At 45.9% G+C, this 16,171-nt stretch overlaps 1 protein-coding gene across 1 annotated transcript in view; it reads left to right on the top strand.

Annotated features, from left to right (window-relative positions):
* Window positions 1-16,171, top strand: part of XKR6 (XK related 6) — a 219,993-nt gene that overhangs the window by 200,260 nt on the left and 3,562 nt on the right. The window contains exon 2 of the mRNA XM_077332224.1: window positions 10,650-10,846. Within this exon, the coding sequence (XP_077188339.1) occupies window positions 10,650-10,846 (197 nt within the window). The remainder of the gene's footprint in view (window positions 1-10,649; window positions 10,847-16,171) is intronic.

Below are 16,171 nucleotides of genomic sequence, written 5' to 3'. Positions count from 1 at the left end.
CACTCAGTACTTAACACCCACTCAGGGCAGCTGCCACACCCCTGAGTGCCTCCTTCTCCAACCAGCTTGCCTGTCTGTCCAGCGGCCAGCCAATCATCTTCCAACTCCCACTCCTGACCACGCCTTCCTCCTTCTACTTCCCTCTGAGGCTCGGAGGTTGCAGATTCCTGCCGTATGAGACCTGCCCCTGCCGTGAGTTCCCTAACAGCTGTCTGCAGCCTTTCCAGGTCCTGCGGTGAGGAGGAGGCCATCTGCAGAATTCTTCCACCCCACCCCACCCCACCTTGATCTAGCGCCCGTTGTATACCTGAATGCAACGAGCTTGGCCTCTAGTAAATAAATAAACAGTGAAGAGGCAAAAGAGGCCCTTGTAACAGTATTGTCTCTGATCACTTACATGCAAGGATTTTAAATTTTGGCTTTTATTTTATTTAGGCATATTATTTTATGCATTTTATGTCATAAGCCATCTAGAGCTCCGGGGGGGGGGGGGGAGCAGCTAGTATATGTTTTAAATAAATAAAATTGAGCCGTAGTCAAATAATGCAATTCCCCAGAAAGGGGCAAGATTCATGGGAAATGATAGATCACCCCCACCTCAGCCTCCAGGGTGAATGAAGGACTGCATAAGGTGATGTTAACTGAGATGGATGTACCCCATCTTTTTCTTCCAGTTAGTTTTCTTATGCAAAAATGGGCAATTGAAGTTTTTCATAGCACAGAGCTAAATAACATTGTCTGATAGTTGCTGCACCTCAAATTGGTATTACAGGAACAGCTAGAGGACCAGTTTAAAAATTGGCCACCCTCATTCCCACCCAGCCTTGATGCTCCTCGGAACAATCAGAGTCTAATTTACCTCACAGATCTGCTGGGAAACAAAATGGTGGAGGAAACTAGGTAGGCTCTCTGAACTCCCTGGAGGAAGGGTGTGATTGTTCTTTTAAGGAAGTTTCCCCTTTTCAATCTGTCATTTTCTTTTTCTTTGCTGATTTATATGAATGTGCAAAATGTGACAATTTTACTGTTACCGTGGAATGCTGGGGGGGGGGGGAGCATGCAAGTTTGCCACAGGTGAGATATCCCCTGAAGGGATCCCTCCCTTGCCACACAAACCCTCCTTTCCTCTTGTTCCCTTCTAACTGGAGTTCTTTACTGGGGAGGACCCAGAACACCCTCCATGCCCCCAGACAATCCCCTATTTAGTCAGGACGTGCCCTGATGTATGGCCAAATTTGTGGTGTGAAGAACCCAGGTGAAGCGTACAAGAAACAGCTTATTAAACCAATATTATAGCATTGGGGAAGAATTAATATAGGGATGCTACAGAACAAAATTTGAACTCAATGTCACCTTTAAGACCAACAAACTTTTATTCAAGGTGTGAGATTTCGTATGCATGCACGCCTCCTCGGACAATGAAATAGGAATCATCAGCATACAGATATAAAGAGAGAGTAAATTAGCAGTAAATTTACTCTCTCCTGATATCTGTACTCTGATGATTCTTATTTCGTTGTCTGGGGCAGAGTGTATGGACATGAAAGCTCACACCTTGAATAAAAATCTGTTGGTTTTAAAGGTGTCATTGGACTCAAATTATGTTCTGCTACTTCAAACTGACACAGCTACATACCTGAATCTATCTTTATGGCAGTGATGCTACAATTACAGCTTGCAAAAGAAGAAGCTGGCCAGAAAGCAACAAAACTCCCTGAACTGACAGCATCATTTCAGTTCCTGCTCTTTCACTACTTGACCCCAGTAGGCAGACTCACCTCGCCATAGGTGAGGGATGAATGCCCTCCAACAATAGGTCCACTGAAGGAATGCCAATGACCTGGGAATCCCCCAGAATGACAACTCATCTCTAGGCCTCAGACTGAGATTTGTTCTCTTGGAGAAAATGGATGGTTTCATGGGTACTCCACTGAGGTCCCTATCCTTCCCAAGGTCCACCGCTAACTCTTAAGGGGTTTCCCAACTTGAATCTGGCAACCTTCCAGTGGCCAGAGGGGACCAGCCAACCCCACCCTGCTGCCTCTCAGCATCTGGAAATGAAAACCCTCCTTCCCTATTCAGGGCTTTATATGTCTGCTGTTAAGGATTCTGCCTCCTTGGCAGTCACTGATGCTGATTTTCCCTACATTCCCCCCACCCCCACCCAACTGTGAACTGGGAAAAGTAGACCTACTGCAGAAAGTACACAAGGATTCAGGCCCTAGAAATGCCAGTCCCCTGGAATTATATCTCATCTCCAGGTGACAGAGATCAGAGCCCCTAGAGAAAATGGCTGCTTTGGAGAGTGGACTTCATAGTATTATACTCCACTCCCTGCCCCAAATCCTACCCACTCCCAGCTGCACCCCCAAAATCTCCAGGTATTTCCCAACCCAGAGCTGTCAATCCTGTGTGAAAGAGAGGTTTCCTTAAGGTCGTACAAGCTGCTCATTCTTCAGACTTAGGTCTAAGATCATGACAGCTGTTGAAATCACTTCTTCAAGTCTATGAAGGTTCTTCTCAGTCTCGGGGTGTATTCTGAATTTCTCAGGGAGTGAGAGAACTCTGTCCATTCTCTGAGGCATTCAGGCCCAGGTGCCACTGCTTTTGCAAACACAGGGCAGCAAGATAGTAGATAGAGACAGCCGAGTCATTTAGAGTTGAAGCTGGCTTTCTGGATATTGGGGGAGAGCTTTGTTTCTCCTTCATGGCTGGCTCAAACCTTGGCTGCTGTTTTTCCCCTTTCATTGATTGCCAACCAATCCACTTGAGTTTACTGACCCATTTGTCAAGCCTAGTCTAGACACTCCGCAAACATTTGTTCCGGGACACGAACATTTGCCATTTACTACAAACTGCTGAGGAACAAGGTTAGCTAACATTTAGAAACACGTTAGCTAGCTTGAGTTAATCAGTCATTAATTAACCCAAGTGCAAACGGAGGCAGGAAAAACGGTTCTTAAAGAAGAGGACGGGGATGGTTCGACACGTGCAGCAGAGTGAGATGAGACTGAGGTGGTGGAGTCCTCAGGGGAGCGGGATGGACCACACTGCCTTGAGCCTGCTGGTTGAGGCTTGCACTTCTGAAAGCTTCTGGAGCTCCCTGCAAGTAAAACACTAGTGCCCCAGGGATAGAAACTTCTTTCAGAGTCTTTTTGAGAAAGGACAGAATAAACATCAAACCATGATAGATAGATAGATAGATAGATAGATAGATAGATAGATAGACAGACAGACAGACAGACAGACAGACAGACAGACAGACAGACAGACAGACAGACGAGAGGGCAGGCAGGTGTTGGTTTGTTATACATCAATATCTCTGTGCTTTCCATATCTATTTCAAAGCATCGCAAAATTTCCCCCTTTGCAGGTTTGTTTTGAAAGGGGCCACATAGAGCTTTATTTATTGTATTTATTTATTTAGATTTCTATACCGCCCTTCCATACGGCTCTGGGTGGTTTACATTAAACGTAGAATGGTTACATAGAATATTATAACAATGCAATAAATAACAATCATAATATAACATGACATAACATAACCATAACATGATAACCAGAACAGTATTTTAACAGAAGAATAACAATGACAATCCCTGGGCAGGTCAGATTGTTCAGTCATGGAAGGGTGTCTGGGGGGGAGGAGGAACCAGCATTTGTTTTGAGCCGGTTGACCTCACGTAAATGCCTGGTGGAGGAGCTCCCTTTTGCAGGCCCTGCAGAATTGTGGAAATTTGAGCAGGGCCCTCATCTCTTTAGGGAGCTTGTTCCACCAGGTGAGGGCCAGGACTGAAAAGGCACTGAGTCTGACCCTTGTTGAGGTCCGATGTGCTTCTTTGGGGCCAGGGATCACCAGCCAGTTGGAGGTGGCGGAGCATAAGGCTCTTTTGGGGGTACAGGCAGGGAGGTGGTCTCTGGGCCCAGTCCGCATATGGCCTTGAAGGTTATTACCAGAACCTTAAGCTTAATCTGGAATTCAACTGGGAGCTAGCCAAGTTGTTGGACTGCTGGCTGGATTTGGGATCTCCATGGTGTATTAGTGAGAATCCTGACTGCAGCATTCTTTACCAATTGTAGTTTCTGGATCAAGGCTAAGGGCAGGCCTGCATAGACCGAGTTACAGAAGACCAGTCTAGAGGTGACCGTTACATGGATCACTGTGGGTGTTCTGGGGCTAGATAATAGCTTGGCTTGGCGGAGGTGGTAAAATGCCAGCCACGCTACCTTTGTGACCTGGGCTTCCATTGTAAGGGAAGTATCCAGGATGACGCCCAGGTCCCTGGCAGAGTGTGTCACTGAGAGCTGCACACCATCCAGGGTGGGTAGACACGCTTCCTCATTTGGTCCCTTCCTAACCGGCCACAGGACCTCCGTCTTTGCAGGGTTGAGATTCAGACAACTCTGCTTTATCCATTTTGTGACTGCTTCCAGGCATTAAAAGCCTGTTCAGAAAATTCTTTATTTCCCCTTTCTGTCATCAAGTCACACATGACTTATGCTAACTTCATAGAGTTTCAAGGCAAGAGACATCCATTGGTAGCTTGCTATTGCCTGCCTGTGCATCGCAACCCTGGTATTCCTCAGAGAACCCCCATTCAGATACTTGCTGCTAAGCTTCCAAGATGTGACAAGATCAGGCTAGCCTGGCCTATCTGGGCTGGGGATGCATGGATACATGAAACTACCTTATAATGGGTCAGGCCACTAGTCTACCATGACCTGTATCATCAGTGGCACTACAGAGTCTCAGGCTGAGGTCTTGTTATATCACCTACTACTGGACCCTCTGTGATGCCCCGGATTGAATCTGGGACCTTCTGCCTGCCAAGTAGATGCACGGTGGCCAGCTGCCAGGTAGACCTGGAGATCTCCTGGAATTACAACTTATCTCCAAACTACAGGGATCAGTTCTCCTGAAGAAAATGACTGTTTTGGATGGTGAATTCAAAGGCATTACACCCTGCTGGGGCCCTTCCATAAATCCTTTCCTCTCCAGCCTCCACACTTAAATCTCCAGGAATTTCCCAGCCCAGAGTTGGCAACCCTAAGCAGGTGCTCTGCCCTTGACACATGACCCATAGCCAGCTCTTGCCTCTACTATCCAGTCAATGGGTGATCTCAGGCAATCTCTTAGCCTCAACCTTCTATCTATACCCAAGAATAACCCTGCCTGTGAAGGTTGCTATAAGAATGACTGAAATCATATGCAGTGTGCTTGGAACACTTGCACTATATTTTATTTGTTTGTTTGTTTTGGGATTTCTTCCCTGCTGCTATCAACAAGCCATCTCGTGGCGGGTTTCATAAAAGAGAAAACCCCACATAAAAGTTAAAACATTGTCAAGACTTACAATTAAGTCCTGGTGGCAAAAAATAACACCCCCCCCCCAAATCCACCCCACTTTCCAGCCACCCCTCCCCAGTGCTTCAGGGAGAATCCAGGGGTGCCATTGATCGTCTTATTTGTTTTCTAAATTAAAGTCTTGGATGTCTAATAAGTGTCACAGATCATATTTACATACTGCCAGCTTCCTGCCGGTCTGATCAGTCACAGCCAAACCATCTTTAGCCCCTTCCCTTGACCTGAGTCTATCACATCTATTGCCCCAAAGTCAGCCAGGACAACAGAGAAGCTTCTGGTCTCTGCATTGCTAATACCCTTGTGCCAATCTGATCAATGCAGAAGAGAAAGAGAACTAGCACTCTTCCAGGACCCAACACAGTGCCACCCCTAAAATGACCCTTTGATGCCTTCCAGAAATTCTTCCAGGGCAGGGCAGAGTCTGTGGCTCCCTAATGTTTTCCAGGTGTGATTTCATGCCTGGTCCTCCTCTGTTTCCCAGCCTGCTGTTATCCTGCCAGCTATCCACCTTCCTAATACACATGTTCCCACTTTGCTACCGCAGGGTTGCAGCTCTAGACTGGGAATTACTTGGAGATTGGGGGGGGGGGGTTGGACAGGTTAGGGTCCTCAGCAGGATATAGTGCCATAGAATCCATGTCCCAAAGTAGCCCTTTTCTTCAGGGGAACTCATTTTCTGGAGATCCATTGCTTTGGAAGGAAGCTGGTAACCGTAACACAAATCCTGCCTTGCTACTGATTCTGCCTTCAGACTGAATCTCCAGTAGACAGTTCGCTCTGGATCGTATCCTGCTAATACTCACATCCCAGCTACCCAAATGTGCGTCATTCTAGTCTAGCACGCAGAACCAGTTCATATCCTGTAACATTTCGTGCCCCGATTCCGATTAGCTCATTCACATCCCAGGTTTGCTGCCCCCATCAAACCACCAGCCTCTTCATGCAGGTTCTTTACATATAAAGAATGACTCCTCTGATGCTGCAGATCAGTCACACTGCCCTGTCTGTTGCTGTTCAAACAATGATGGGGCATTGATAACCAGAGCCATCAAATCTGGCAGGCGGCTCTGTAAATATCATTAGCCCTTGTGATTTACATTCCAGCTGTCAGAGAGGAGACCCAAGCGAATCTGGCCAGAGGTCATCCAGCTGTCATCCATTGGGGATTATTATAGAAGTCCATCTTGAGTACTTGGACTTCCTGGAGACTTCCACTTAGAAGGGAGCAACGGTTGTTTGAGTTGTATCCTGCAAAACCAGGAGCACATCTTGCAGCCATTTTTCCTTCCCCTGCAAAATGCAGTTCTCTCCCTTCCAGCCATTTCCCCATGCTTCTTGGTTCATAAAGGAGCTTCACCCCAGTCCAGTAGTACCTAGCTGGGGCATAATGCTGACTGGTAGAGGTTTAAAAGCTCAGAACACAGTCTCCATAATACCTTTATGCACTGGAGGTTTCATGCCGGGCTGCAGGCTGGAGTTTTAGTTGTGGCAGGTTGCCCCACCTCTTCCTGCACCCACATGGGGGAGCATTTGGCCTGGTGCACCTCATCCGCCCCTGATTTGTGCTCCTGCGTGGGAGCTGGGGCAGTGAAGTTCCCAGTGCATAAATGGTCATTAGGACCTTTTCCATTCACATGTATAACTTCACCCAATTAGCCATGTACAACTTCATCCAAAAATCTTGCCACAGCCCTGACAGGAAATGAAAACACAACACATTGTCTGAATTAGTTGTGCCCTGAAGATGTGGCTCCTATTTCTGTCCCATCCAGGAGGAGGGGGATGGAAAGGCTTGATTTGCTTCTCAGTGACATCATCCCTTGACCAAATCTGATTGGCTGTCTAGGTATGTGATGTCAACCTATTCCCTATGTGACTGACTAGGACTAGGCAATGGGGAAAAAAGAAGAAAACCCTGCAAGTAAAAATGTGGTGCAGCGGCAGAACTGGCGTGGAAAAATGAATGGGAGAGTGAAAGATTGGGGTTTTTCACAAACATTTTCAACTCCTGAAGTGGCTGTTCTCACCGAAGAAATTGAACCTAATGAAAATTCAGCACAATGCTGAAGTGGAGTGAAAAAAGAGGTTTGGTTCATGCTATAGTGCCTTCCCGAATTTCTAAATGCCTGAGCTTTAGATCAGATCGCCACCGTGTGGCTGATCAGAATACTTTCCTGTTTGCTTTTTCAGAATAGGCTTCACCTTTCCGGTTTTTCCCTTGTATTTATTTTATTTTTGCAACTACCAAACCAGGAATTAACCTCCAAACATGTTTTCAGTACTAACATTCACATGGACACATCAAGCTGTCAGACCATTATTTTAAAAGGTCAGTATCATCTACTCTGACTGGCAGTATCTCTTGAGGGTCTCAAAGCAGAGATCTTTCATAACACCGGCTGCCTCATCCTGTTAATTGAACAGGCCAAGGATTGAACCCAAGACCTTCTGCATGCAGAACTGATGATCTGCCACTAACGCCTGAGCTGCAACCTCTCCTGAGTTCAAATCTATGAAATACGAAGCACATGCTCTGACATTTGGCAAACAAAAACGGGGACATCCTCAGAGTCCAAAACATGAAGAAGCACACACAGCTATGTTAGAAATGGTAGAAGGATTTAGCCCTCCGATCCCTGCTCAGTTTTGCTGACAGAAGCCGTGTGCCACACGCCATAATCGTAGAAGATGGGGCTTTCAATGAAAGCTAACAACAGTTGCAGGGATCCTAGATCTGTAACAAAACTGAACAAGAAACTGAATGGTTGGCCCCGATTCTTGTCATGGTTATACAAACGTACAATCTAATTTTTGACAGACTGGCAGAAAAGGGCAAATGCCATTTTGGGCTGTATCAACAGGGGCATCACATCAAAATCACAAGATGTCATAGTCCCATTGTATACGGCACTGGTCAGACCACACCTGGAGTACTGTGTGCAGTTCTGGAGGCCTCACTTCAAGAAGGACGTCGATAAAATTGAAAGGGTACAGAGGAGAGCAACGAGGATGATCTGAGGCCAAGGGACCAAGCCCTATGAAGAGAGGTTGAGGGACTTGGGAATGTTCAGCCTGGAGAAAAGGAGGTTGAGAGGGGACATGATAGCCCTCTTTAAGTATTTGAAAGGTTGTCATTTGGAGGAGGGCAGGATGCTGTTCCCATTGGCTGCAGAGGAAAGGACACGCAGTAATGGGTTTAAACTACAAGTACAATGATATAGGCTAGATATCAGGAAAAAGTTTTTCACAGTCAGAGTAGTTCAGCAGTGGAATAGGCTGCCTAAGGAGGTGTTGAGCTCCCCCTCACTGGCAGTCTTCAAGCAAAGGTTGGATACACACTTTTCTTGGATGCTTTAGGATGCTTCGGGCTGATCCTGCGTTGAGCAGGGGGTTAGACTAGATGGCCTGTATGGCCCCTTCCAACTCTATGATTCTATGATTCTAAATCCACAACCTGTCTGTTTTGGCCACTGGCCTTATATACTTGTGACATTCTCCTGACACAGTTCAACTCCCGTTCTTTCTTGCTAGTGGTAACATGTGTCAATTCGCTGTGCAATTGGCTGTCTTGCACAACCTTGTGAAGAAAGGGTGCCTCAGGGAATTGACCTGAACTCTTAGCTTGAAGAATACACTAGCCACTGCCTGCTACTATCATGATGGATCTGGTTGTACTTGACAAGAACAGCAATCATGTCCATCATGTGAACAGTACAGGGCAGAGGTGGCCAAACTGTGGCTTTCTAAATGCCCATGGACTACAATTCCCATGAGCCTGGCAGGGGCTCATCCAAAGGATAAACTTCACCCCAAATAAGTTTTAAAAACATGTTGACTATTTCTTCACACAATCCAAATTTTGCCCTGAATCTGTATGCTTGAGTGTCTGGGGTTGAGTTTAAGGTTGCCAACCACCAGGTGGGGCCTGGTGATCTCCTGGAATTACATCTGATCTTCAGACTACAGAGATCAGTTCTCCTGGAGAAAATGGCATGATATCCCAGTGAGGTCCTTCCCCTCCCCTCCTGAGGCTCCACCCTCAGCAGGAAATTCACAGACCTCAGCAGGAACTTCACAAAAAAATTTTTTCTCAGTCAGAGTAGTTCAGCAGTGGAATAGGCTGCCTAAGGAGGTCGTGAGCTCCCCCTCACTGGCAGTCTTCAAGCAAAGGTTGGATACACACTTTTCTTGGATGCTTTAGGATGCTTAGGGCTGATCCTGTGTTGAGCAGGGGGTTGGACTAGATGGCCTGTATGGCCCCTTCCAACTCTATGATTCTATTATTCTATGACCTAAGCTGGTATCCTGAGGGAAGGGGGGATAAATAGTTGATTGTAAAGCATAGATGTGCTTGTGTGCTCTTCTCACTGCATAATACAGGAAATATGTGGATCTGAAAAATTCAGGTTTTGTTGTTACATTGTTTTAACTTCATTCCCTTGTTAATTTATTTGTGTAAAAGTTTTCAAAAAGAAACATGTGATGAGTACTAAGGATTTACAGGGGACCATATTAAATGAACAAAGGAATTGCATTACAATATTTTTATTCTTGTCGAAAGGAGTTGGGGAAACAATAAATTGCTTAGGATTTAGTACCTGACCATCAAAGAAAATATAGTCCATTCTCTGGTCAACTCATTTTTTAAATTAACATTATTTGAATAAAAGATAAGATACTTTAATGATCATTTGCTCCATTCTTTGTCATAGAAATTGTCATAGAAAAATTGTCCTAGAAAAACAATGAAATTAATTTTTAAAGAACTGCAATGAATTTTCAAATTAGGGAGTAACCAGTTTCACTCAGCTTCACTGAGGGCTGTTTGATATCTGTTTATGATTGAATGTGGATGCCAACCTCCAGATGGGACCTGGGGATTCTCTGGAATTACAGCTCTTCTCCAGGCTACAGCAAGGTGTTGGCAGGTTCCAAACCAAGCATCCTCTTATTATGAGGACAGTTATATCCTAGTGGGTGTTTCCGGCAGACCCAAAGGCAATGCCTCCTAAGGCCTTCTGAAGAACCTCCGGCTCCAGTGAAGTGAAGGAAAGCTACCATCAGCCCATTGCTTTAGGGAAAAGATGCTTTTGGTAGGAAGCAAGCAGACTCTAGGGAAATATTGGCAGGCATGTTGGGGATCACTATAAAAGGTAGTTAATTTAATTGGCAATTTGACTTGCATGCCATCCTCAATTGATACAAGAGGAATGATCTTTTAACCCAGCCCTGTGATCAGCTCACCATCTCCTTGTTCTTTTTAAAATTCCCCCCTTCTCTCCAGGTATATCCGAACCATGTACCTGGGGATCCAGAGCCAGCGGCAAAAGGAACACCAGCGGCGCTTCTATTGGGCTATGATGTACGAGTATGCAGACGTCAACATGCTACGCCTCCTGGAGACTTTCTTGGAGAGCGCTCCCCAATTGGTGCTACAGCTCTGCATAATGATCCAAAAGAACCGTGCAGAAACCTTACCATGTAAGTCATCACAGCTCAGCCTATTTGCTTTCCTGCATGCATTGATGGCTTCCCTTGATTCATTCCCATTGCCCAGAACATACCTCTCAGGCTTTGTTCCCTGTGGTCTAGGAAATGCTACCTTCTTCGGAGCAAAGTTCGTTCTGCTCTTGCCTCTGAAATCTCTCAGTAAATTCCCATTCACCCTTTTCCCAGGGCTCTCTCCGCTTGATATATCCTTGACTGGTCCAGGAGAGAAGGTTGTCAGGGTGAGAGGCAGGCCTCCTTAGAGAGGCATGACATGTTGTTAGGGAATATACAAACTTCTTCCACCCCCTCCATCAGTCTGTGCCTTGAGAGGAGGACAGAATACTTCAAATAAAAACTATAAAATGAGAATACAGTATGGTGATCTGCTAAAGAGCAACACTATACCTCTGACATTCCAAGGAAGATATTGGTTCACTTCAGATCCCATGCCAAACTATGGTTTGCATTGACCATAGTTTGTAAAGCAATCTAGGAAACCAGTTAGCATGGCTAAGAGCAACCCAGGAGATCTCCAGTTTGAGTCTTTGCCTCTGCTGTGAATTCACTAGGTAAGAATGCAAAAGATTAGACCAGTGATCCATCTAGTTCAGCAGCCAATTTGAAAATGGTCAACCAATTAGCCTAGAGAGCCAACAAACACAGGTATTCAGAAGCATACTGCCTCTGTTTGAGGCGATTCCCTTTAGTCACCATGGCTAGTAGCCACCAGTGATGGAACTATACTCAAAGCATCTATCTGATCCCCTTTCAGACCCAATAGAGCCATCAATTCCTTGTATATCAAATATGATTCAAAATGGAATTTCACAGGCATATAAAGTCGAATCAAATATTAATTTATTCTTCTAGTAGTCAATTCTCATTAGAACACAATCAGAACAGTTTCCCAGGTGACTCAAATCCGCATTTTCCATGTCATCAGATACCCCATAGTATTATGGGAAAAGGAACAAAATTTCTCTCTACCTTCTTTCTCCTCTCCATGCATAATTTTATAAATTTCTTTCATGGCATGTTTTCTGACATGCTTTTCTTAAACCTGGAAGTCCTGGACTCTGATGCCCTTATTCATGGGAAATGGGCTCCTACCCTATAATTGCTCTGGTTGTCCTCTTCTACCAGCTCTGCAGTATCCTTTTTGAGAGACGCCAGACAGAACTAGACACAGTACACAGCTTGCCAACAGGCAGGTGAGCCAGCCTCTCAGGCCCAGTTCCTCCCTCTTGTGCAATGTTGGGATAATACTAGTCTACTTTACAGCAGGGGTAGTCAACCTGTGGTCCTCCAGATGTTCATGGACTACAATTCCCATGAGTTCCTGCCAGCAAACACTGGCAGGGGCTCATGGGAATTGTAGTCCATGGACATCTGGAGGACCACAGGTTGACTACCCCTGCCTTCCAGGACAATTGTAATGAGAACTTGGTAAAGTAGTACATGAGATATGTGTTAGATATAAACACTTGGGTGAAACTTCCAAATGTGCAACAGGCAAACGATTGTCCCAGCTGACTACAGCCCTTCCCATGGCTTGTTGGTGTTTGTTTTTTTCCTCCATGGGTGTCACACAATCCCCAGTAATGCCTTTTTTGGAGACCGGAGGGTCATAGCACATTGTTGTGGAGAAAGGGAATATGGGCAAAAATCTACCACCACAGATATCTTCTGCACGTGCAGTCACAGTATCCAGCCCTGTGTGTCAGCAAAGGTTAGCAGCACAGACCCAACTGGCACTCTGGATTTGGATTCTAGTTTACTTAGGGACAAACTAGACAACATGGTGTCCCCAGTGACATCACCATCATTTTACTGCTAGAATTCCTTCATTTTATAAACATGGTGTCAAGCAAGGCTGGGTCCTCACAGGGCTTGTAAAGTGGAGGAATACTGACAGTAAAATGGCAGCAACCATGAAGATGCCAAATTATCTAGACCAAGGACTCCCAACCAGGGGCCTGCGGACCTCCAGAGTTCTGTGGGAACTCTAGGAGGGGTCTGTGGCCTTTCCCTTACTGACTTAACAAACTTGGCCACAAGCTAGGGAAACAGGACGCCTCAGCTCAGAGGTGGGTAGGCTGTGGGCATACAATCAAAGGGAGGGGGAGTCAGTTGTGCCCTGGTATAAGTTGTCTCCTCAGTTCCTGCCCTTCTTTCCAGCCTACATGAGGCAGAGCCACTATAGTAGCAGTAAAGGCAGGGAGGAAGGAGCAAAAGGAGGGTGAAGGTGATGTCACTTCTGGTGATATGTCACTTCCAGAGGCATGGCAAGCTGACATCACTTCCAGGGGTCCTCAAAGCCTGAAAATTTATTTCAGGGGCTCCTCCATGATCAAAAGGTTGGAAAAGGCTGATCTAGACTGACATGCCAACACCGAACCAAAATTAAAATTCCTTCTCTGATTCAAATCATGCTGAGAAACTGGGTCCAATAACAGTATAAAAAACTGAAAATACAGTTCAGAAAAGAGAAAGTCAAAAGTTCAAAAACTGATCCAAATTCTGGTTTGTCCTAAAGGGTATTTCAGTTATAGAAATAAGGAATGGTCCAGAACTTGTTTTCCAGATACATGTTATTCAACAAGCTTTTCAAGAGTTCCTTGACAGGGACAAGATATGGGTGGTCAGATGCAAACCTAGATAGAGTAGGGTTGCCAGCTCTGGATTAGGAAATTTCTGGAGATTTTGGAAGTGGAGCCTGGGAAGGGGCAGAATTTGGGGAGTGGGAGATCACAGTAGAGTACAATGCCATAAAGCCCACCCTCCAAGATAGCCATTTTGTCCAGGAAAACTGATCCTGATCATCTGGAGATCTTGTAATATCAGATGTCTAGATGCTATCTGGATGTTCAAACCGATAGACAGACCAGATGGTGTTTCAAATAATAAACTGTTTATAATTTATTATTCGAAATGCCATCTGGTCTGTTTGTGTTTCGGTTTGGACTTCAGAGACTGATCTGCCTTCGTCTTTTCACTACCTGGATGTCGGCCACCCTTAGAGCTTTCGAGTCCAGAGACCTTGAGACAAGTAGCCTGTGCTGCATTATTGATCAAACAATGGCCCAAGAAGCCCTCTGAAGACAATCTCCTGTAAGCCAGCTCCCAGCCCTAGCCCTGGACAATGATTTATTCTTTTACAATAGCATTGTTGGTGCTCATTACCAATTTTTTTCCCATGTTACCCTTATTATTAGAAGAAGAGTTGGTTCTTATATGGCGCTTTTCTCCACCCAAAGAAGGCTCATAGTGGCTTACAATCGCCTTCCCTTTCCTCTCCCCACAACAGACACCCTGTAGGGTGGGTGAGGTTGTGAGAGCCCTGATATCACTGCTCGGTCAGAACAGTTTTATCAGTGCTGTGGGGAGCCCAAGGTCACCCAGCTGGCTGCATGTGGGGGAGGGCAGAATCGAACCTGGCATGCCAGATTAGAAGTCCGCACTCCTAACCACTACACCAAACTGACTTTCTATTGCCAATGTATTAGTGTCTTGAGGATGCCTGCACACACAAGCGCATACACACAGGGGGTTGGACCCAGAATAAATTGGCAATTACCACTCATTCTCCTTTCCTGAACTCCCTTTTCATCATTCCTCATGATCCCTTATCCCTAGAAATCAGTGGACATCAGTAAGACCCATTATGCACAGTAGCTGCTCTGCCGGGTGGCCGCCGTGCCATTGTGGCGGGGTGGGATGCCCCGCCGTTCCCCGTGTACGCCTGAGGGCAGGGCTCCCCTGGTGTATGCAAATGCCCTGGCATAGCGTGCATATACACCCTTTGTGCCAGGGCTGGGAAACCCAGGACACTGCCCAGCAGTGGCAGTGGTCAGGGGGGGTGGGGAATGCTGGCGGAGAGCGGCATGCCACCCTCACACTATGGTGGGGGCAGGGGGACGCCCTGGCCCACTCCATGGAGCTTGCAGGGGTGTGCGGTATTCCAGCCCCTGCAGGTGCCTGGGGTATCCCAGGGACCATGGTATATCCCGTGTTCCCATAACACGGGCCTTCAGTGGGCCTGGGCCGGGCCACACCCACGCTGGCATTGTCTTGGTGCGTAATCAGGGATTTTCCCCAATGCCCTGACGCTACCAGCGCGGGCATTCTAGCCTGTGCATAATGGGTCTAAGAGATCAAAAGCAGCAAGCTTTCATTCCACTGATGGAAAATTTAGCCTGGGTGTAAACTGCACGAAGCTTTTATTCCAATCCAAGGTCAATTCAGTCCCTGCCGTCTACACAGAATGCAATTTCCATTTTGATTTTGGCCAATTTAAATTTTCCTTTTGCAACAAGAAGGATTGATCCGGAGTCACCCTACCTTTATTGTGCAATATCTTAGAGCGCTTTTAAACCTCAATATTTTAAGATTCAGATTGAGAAATCAGGCTGCTTTGAATATGGGCTCTGCTCCGTGGTAGAGAACCCCTGATTGGCCAAAGCTGCTCATGTGACAAGCTTGCCTTAAAGGAGAAGCCCCTAATGTCTCTCAACTTCTGTCAGTCTTGGATTTTTTTCTCCCTCCTCTGCGTTCTTCGATGCTCTCTCCCCCCCCCCTTCAAGAAAAGAAAGAAAGAGGCTATGAATGGCTCCCCCCCTTCTGAACTACCCTAACCACATGCAAAACACTTTTCTGTTTCAATGGGGGGGGGAGAGGAAGACCCAAGTTCAAATCAATCTGAATTCAACAGGATTGACAATGGAATAAACAAAGTAAGTGCAAACTCTGCCTTGGATCCAACCCATTGATACACCTTACTGCTTTACACACTTAACATAAACACATCACGCATAACTCCTTGCAAAAGTGAAGCCTGTGTTTATCTACCCCTTCAATAATTTTTAATTAATGTTAGAACAGGGGTCAAAACACTCCTTGAGCCTGCAAGCACTTTTAGAAATTGGAAGGAAAGGAGTAAGTACCACCACAAAATGGCTGCCAAAGTAGATGCCATAGAGTGCTGAAGCCAGTCACCGAATGTTGAGAGGCTGTAGGTTAATCTATCTAAAATTGACCATGTTGTTGCTAACTGGTGCTCCCTGCATGCATAAAAAACTCTCCTGGATCCTTCTGAAGTACATTTTGCTCCAAAAGGAGGAGAAAAGCCCGAGCTGGCTCTTTGCTTTGGGCAAAGGGCTGTAGGAAGGCCATTAGTAGATAACATAATCCACATAGATGCCGTGTCAGGGATCACAGTTAGAAGAAGGATTCATAATAGATCAGAGACAGATGAGAAGGCCAGTGGCCATATTAACATAAACATTACAGTTTTGTATTCCAAAGTTTTGTATCCCA

This window comes from Paroedura picta, chromosome 1 (genome assembly GCF_049243985.1).
Source record: "Paroedura picta isolate Pp20150507F chromosome 1, Ppicta_v3.0, whole genome shotgun sequence".
NCBI lineage: Eukaryota > Metazoa > Chordata > Lepidosauria > Squamata > Gekkonidae > Paroedura > Paroedura picta.
This window is presented reverse-complemented; position numbering and strand designations above follow the sequence as displayed.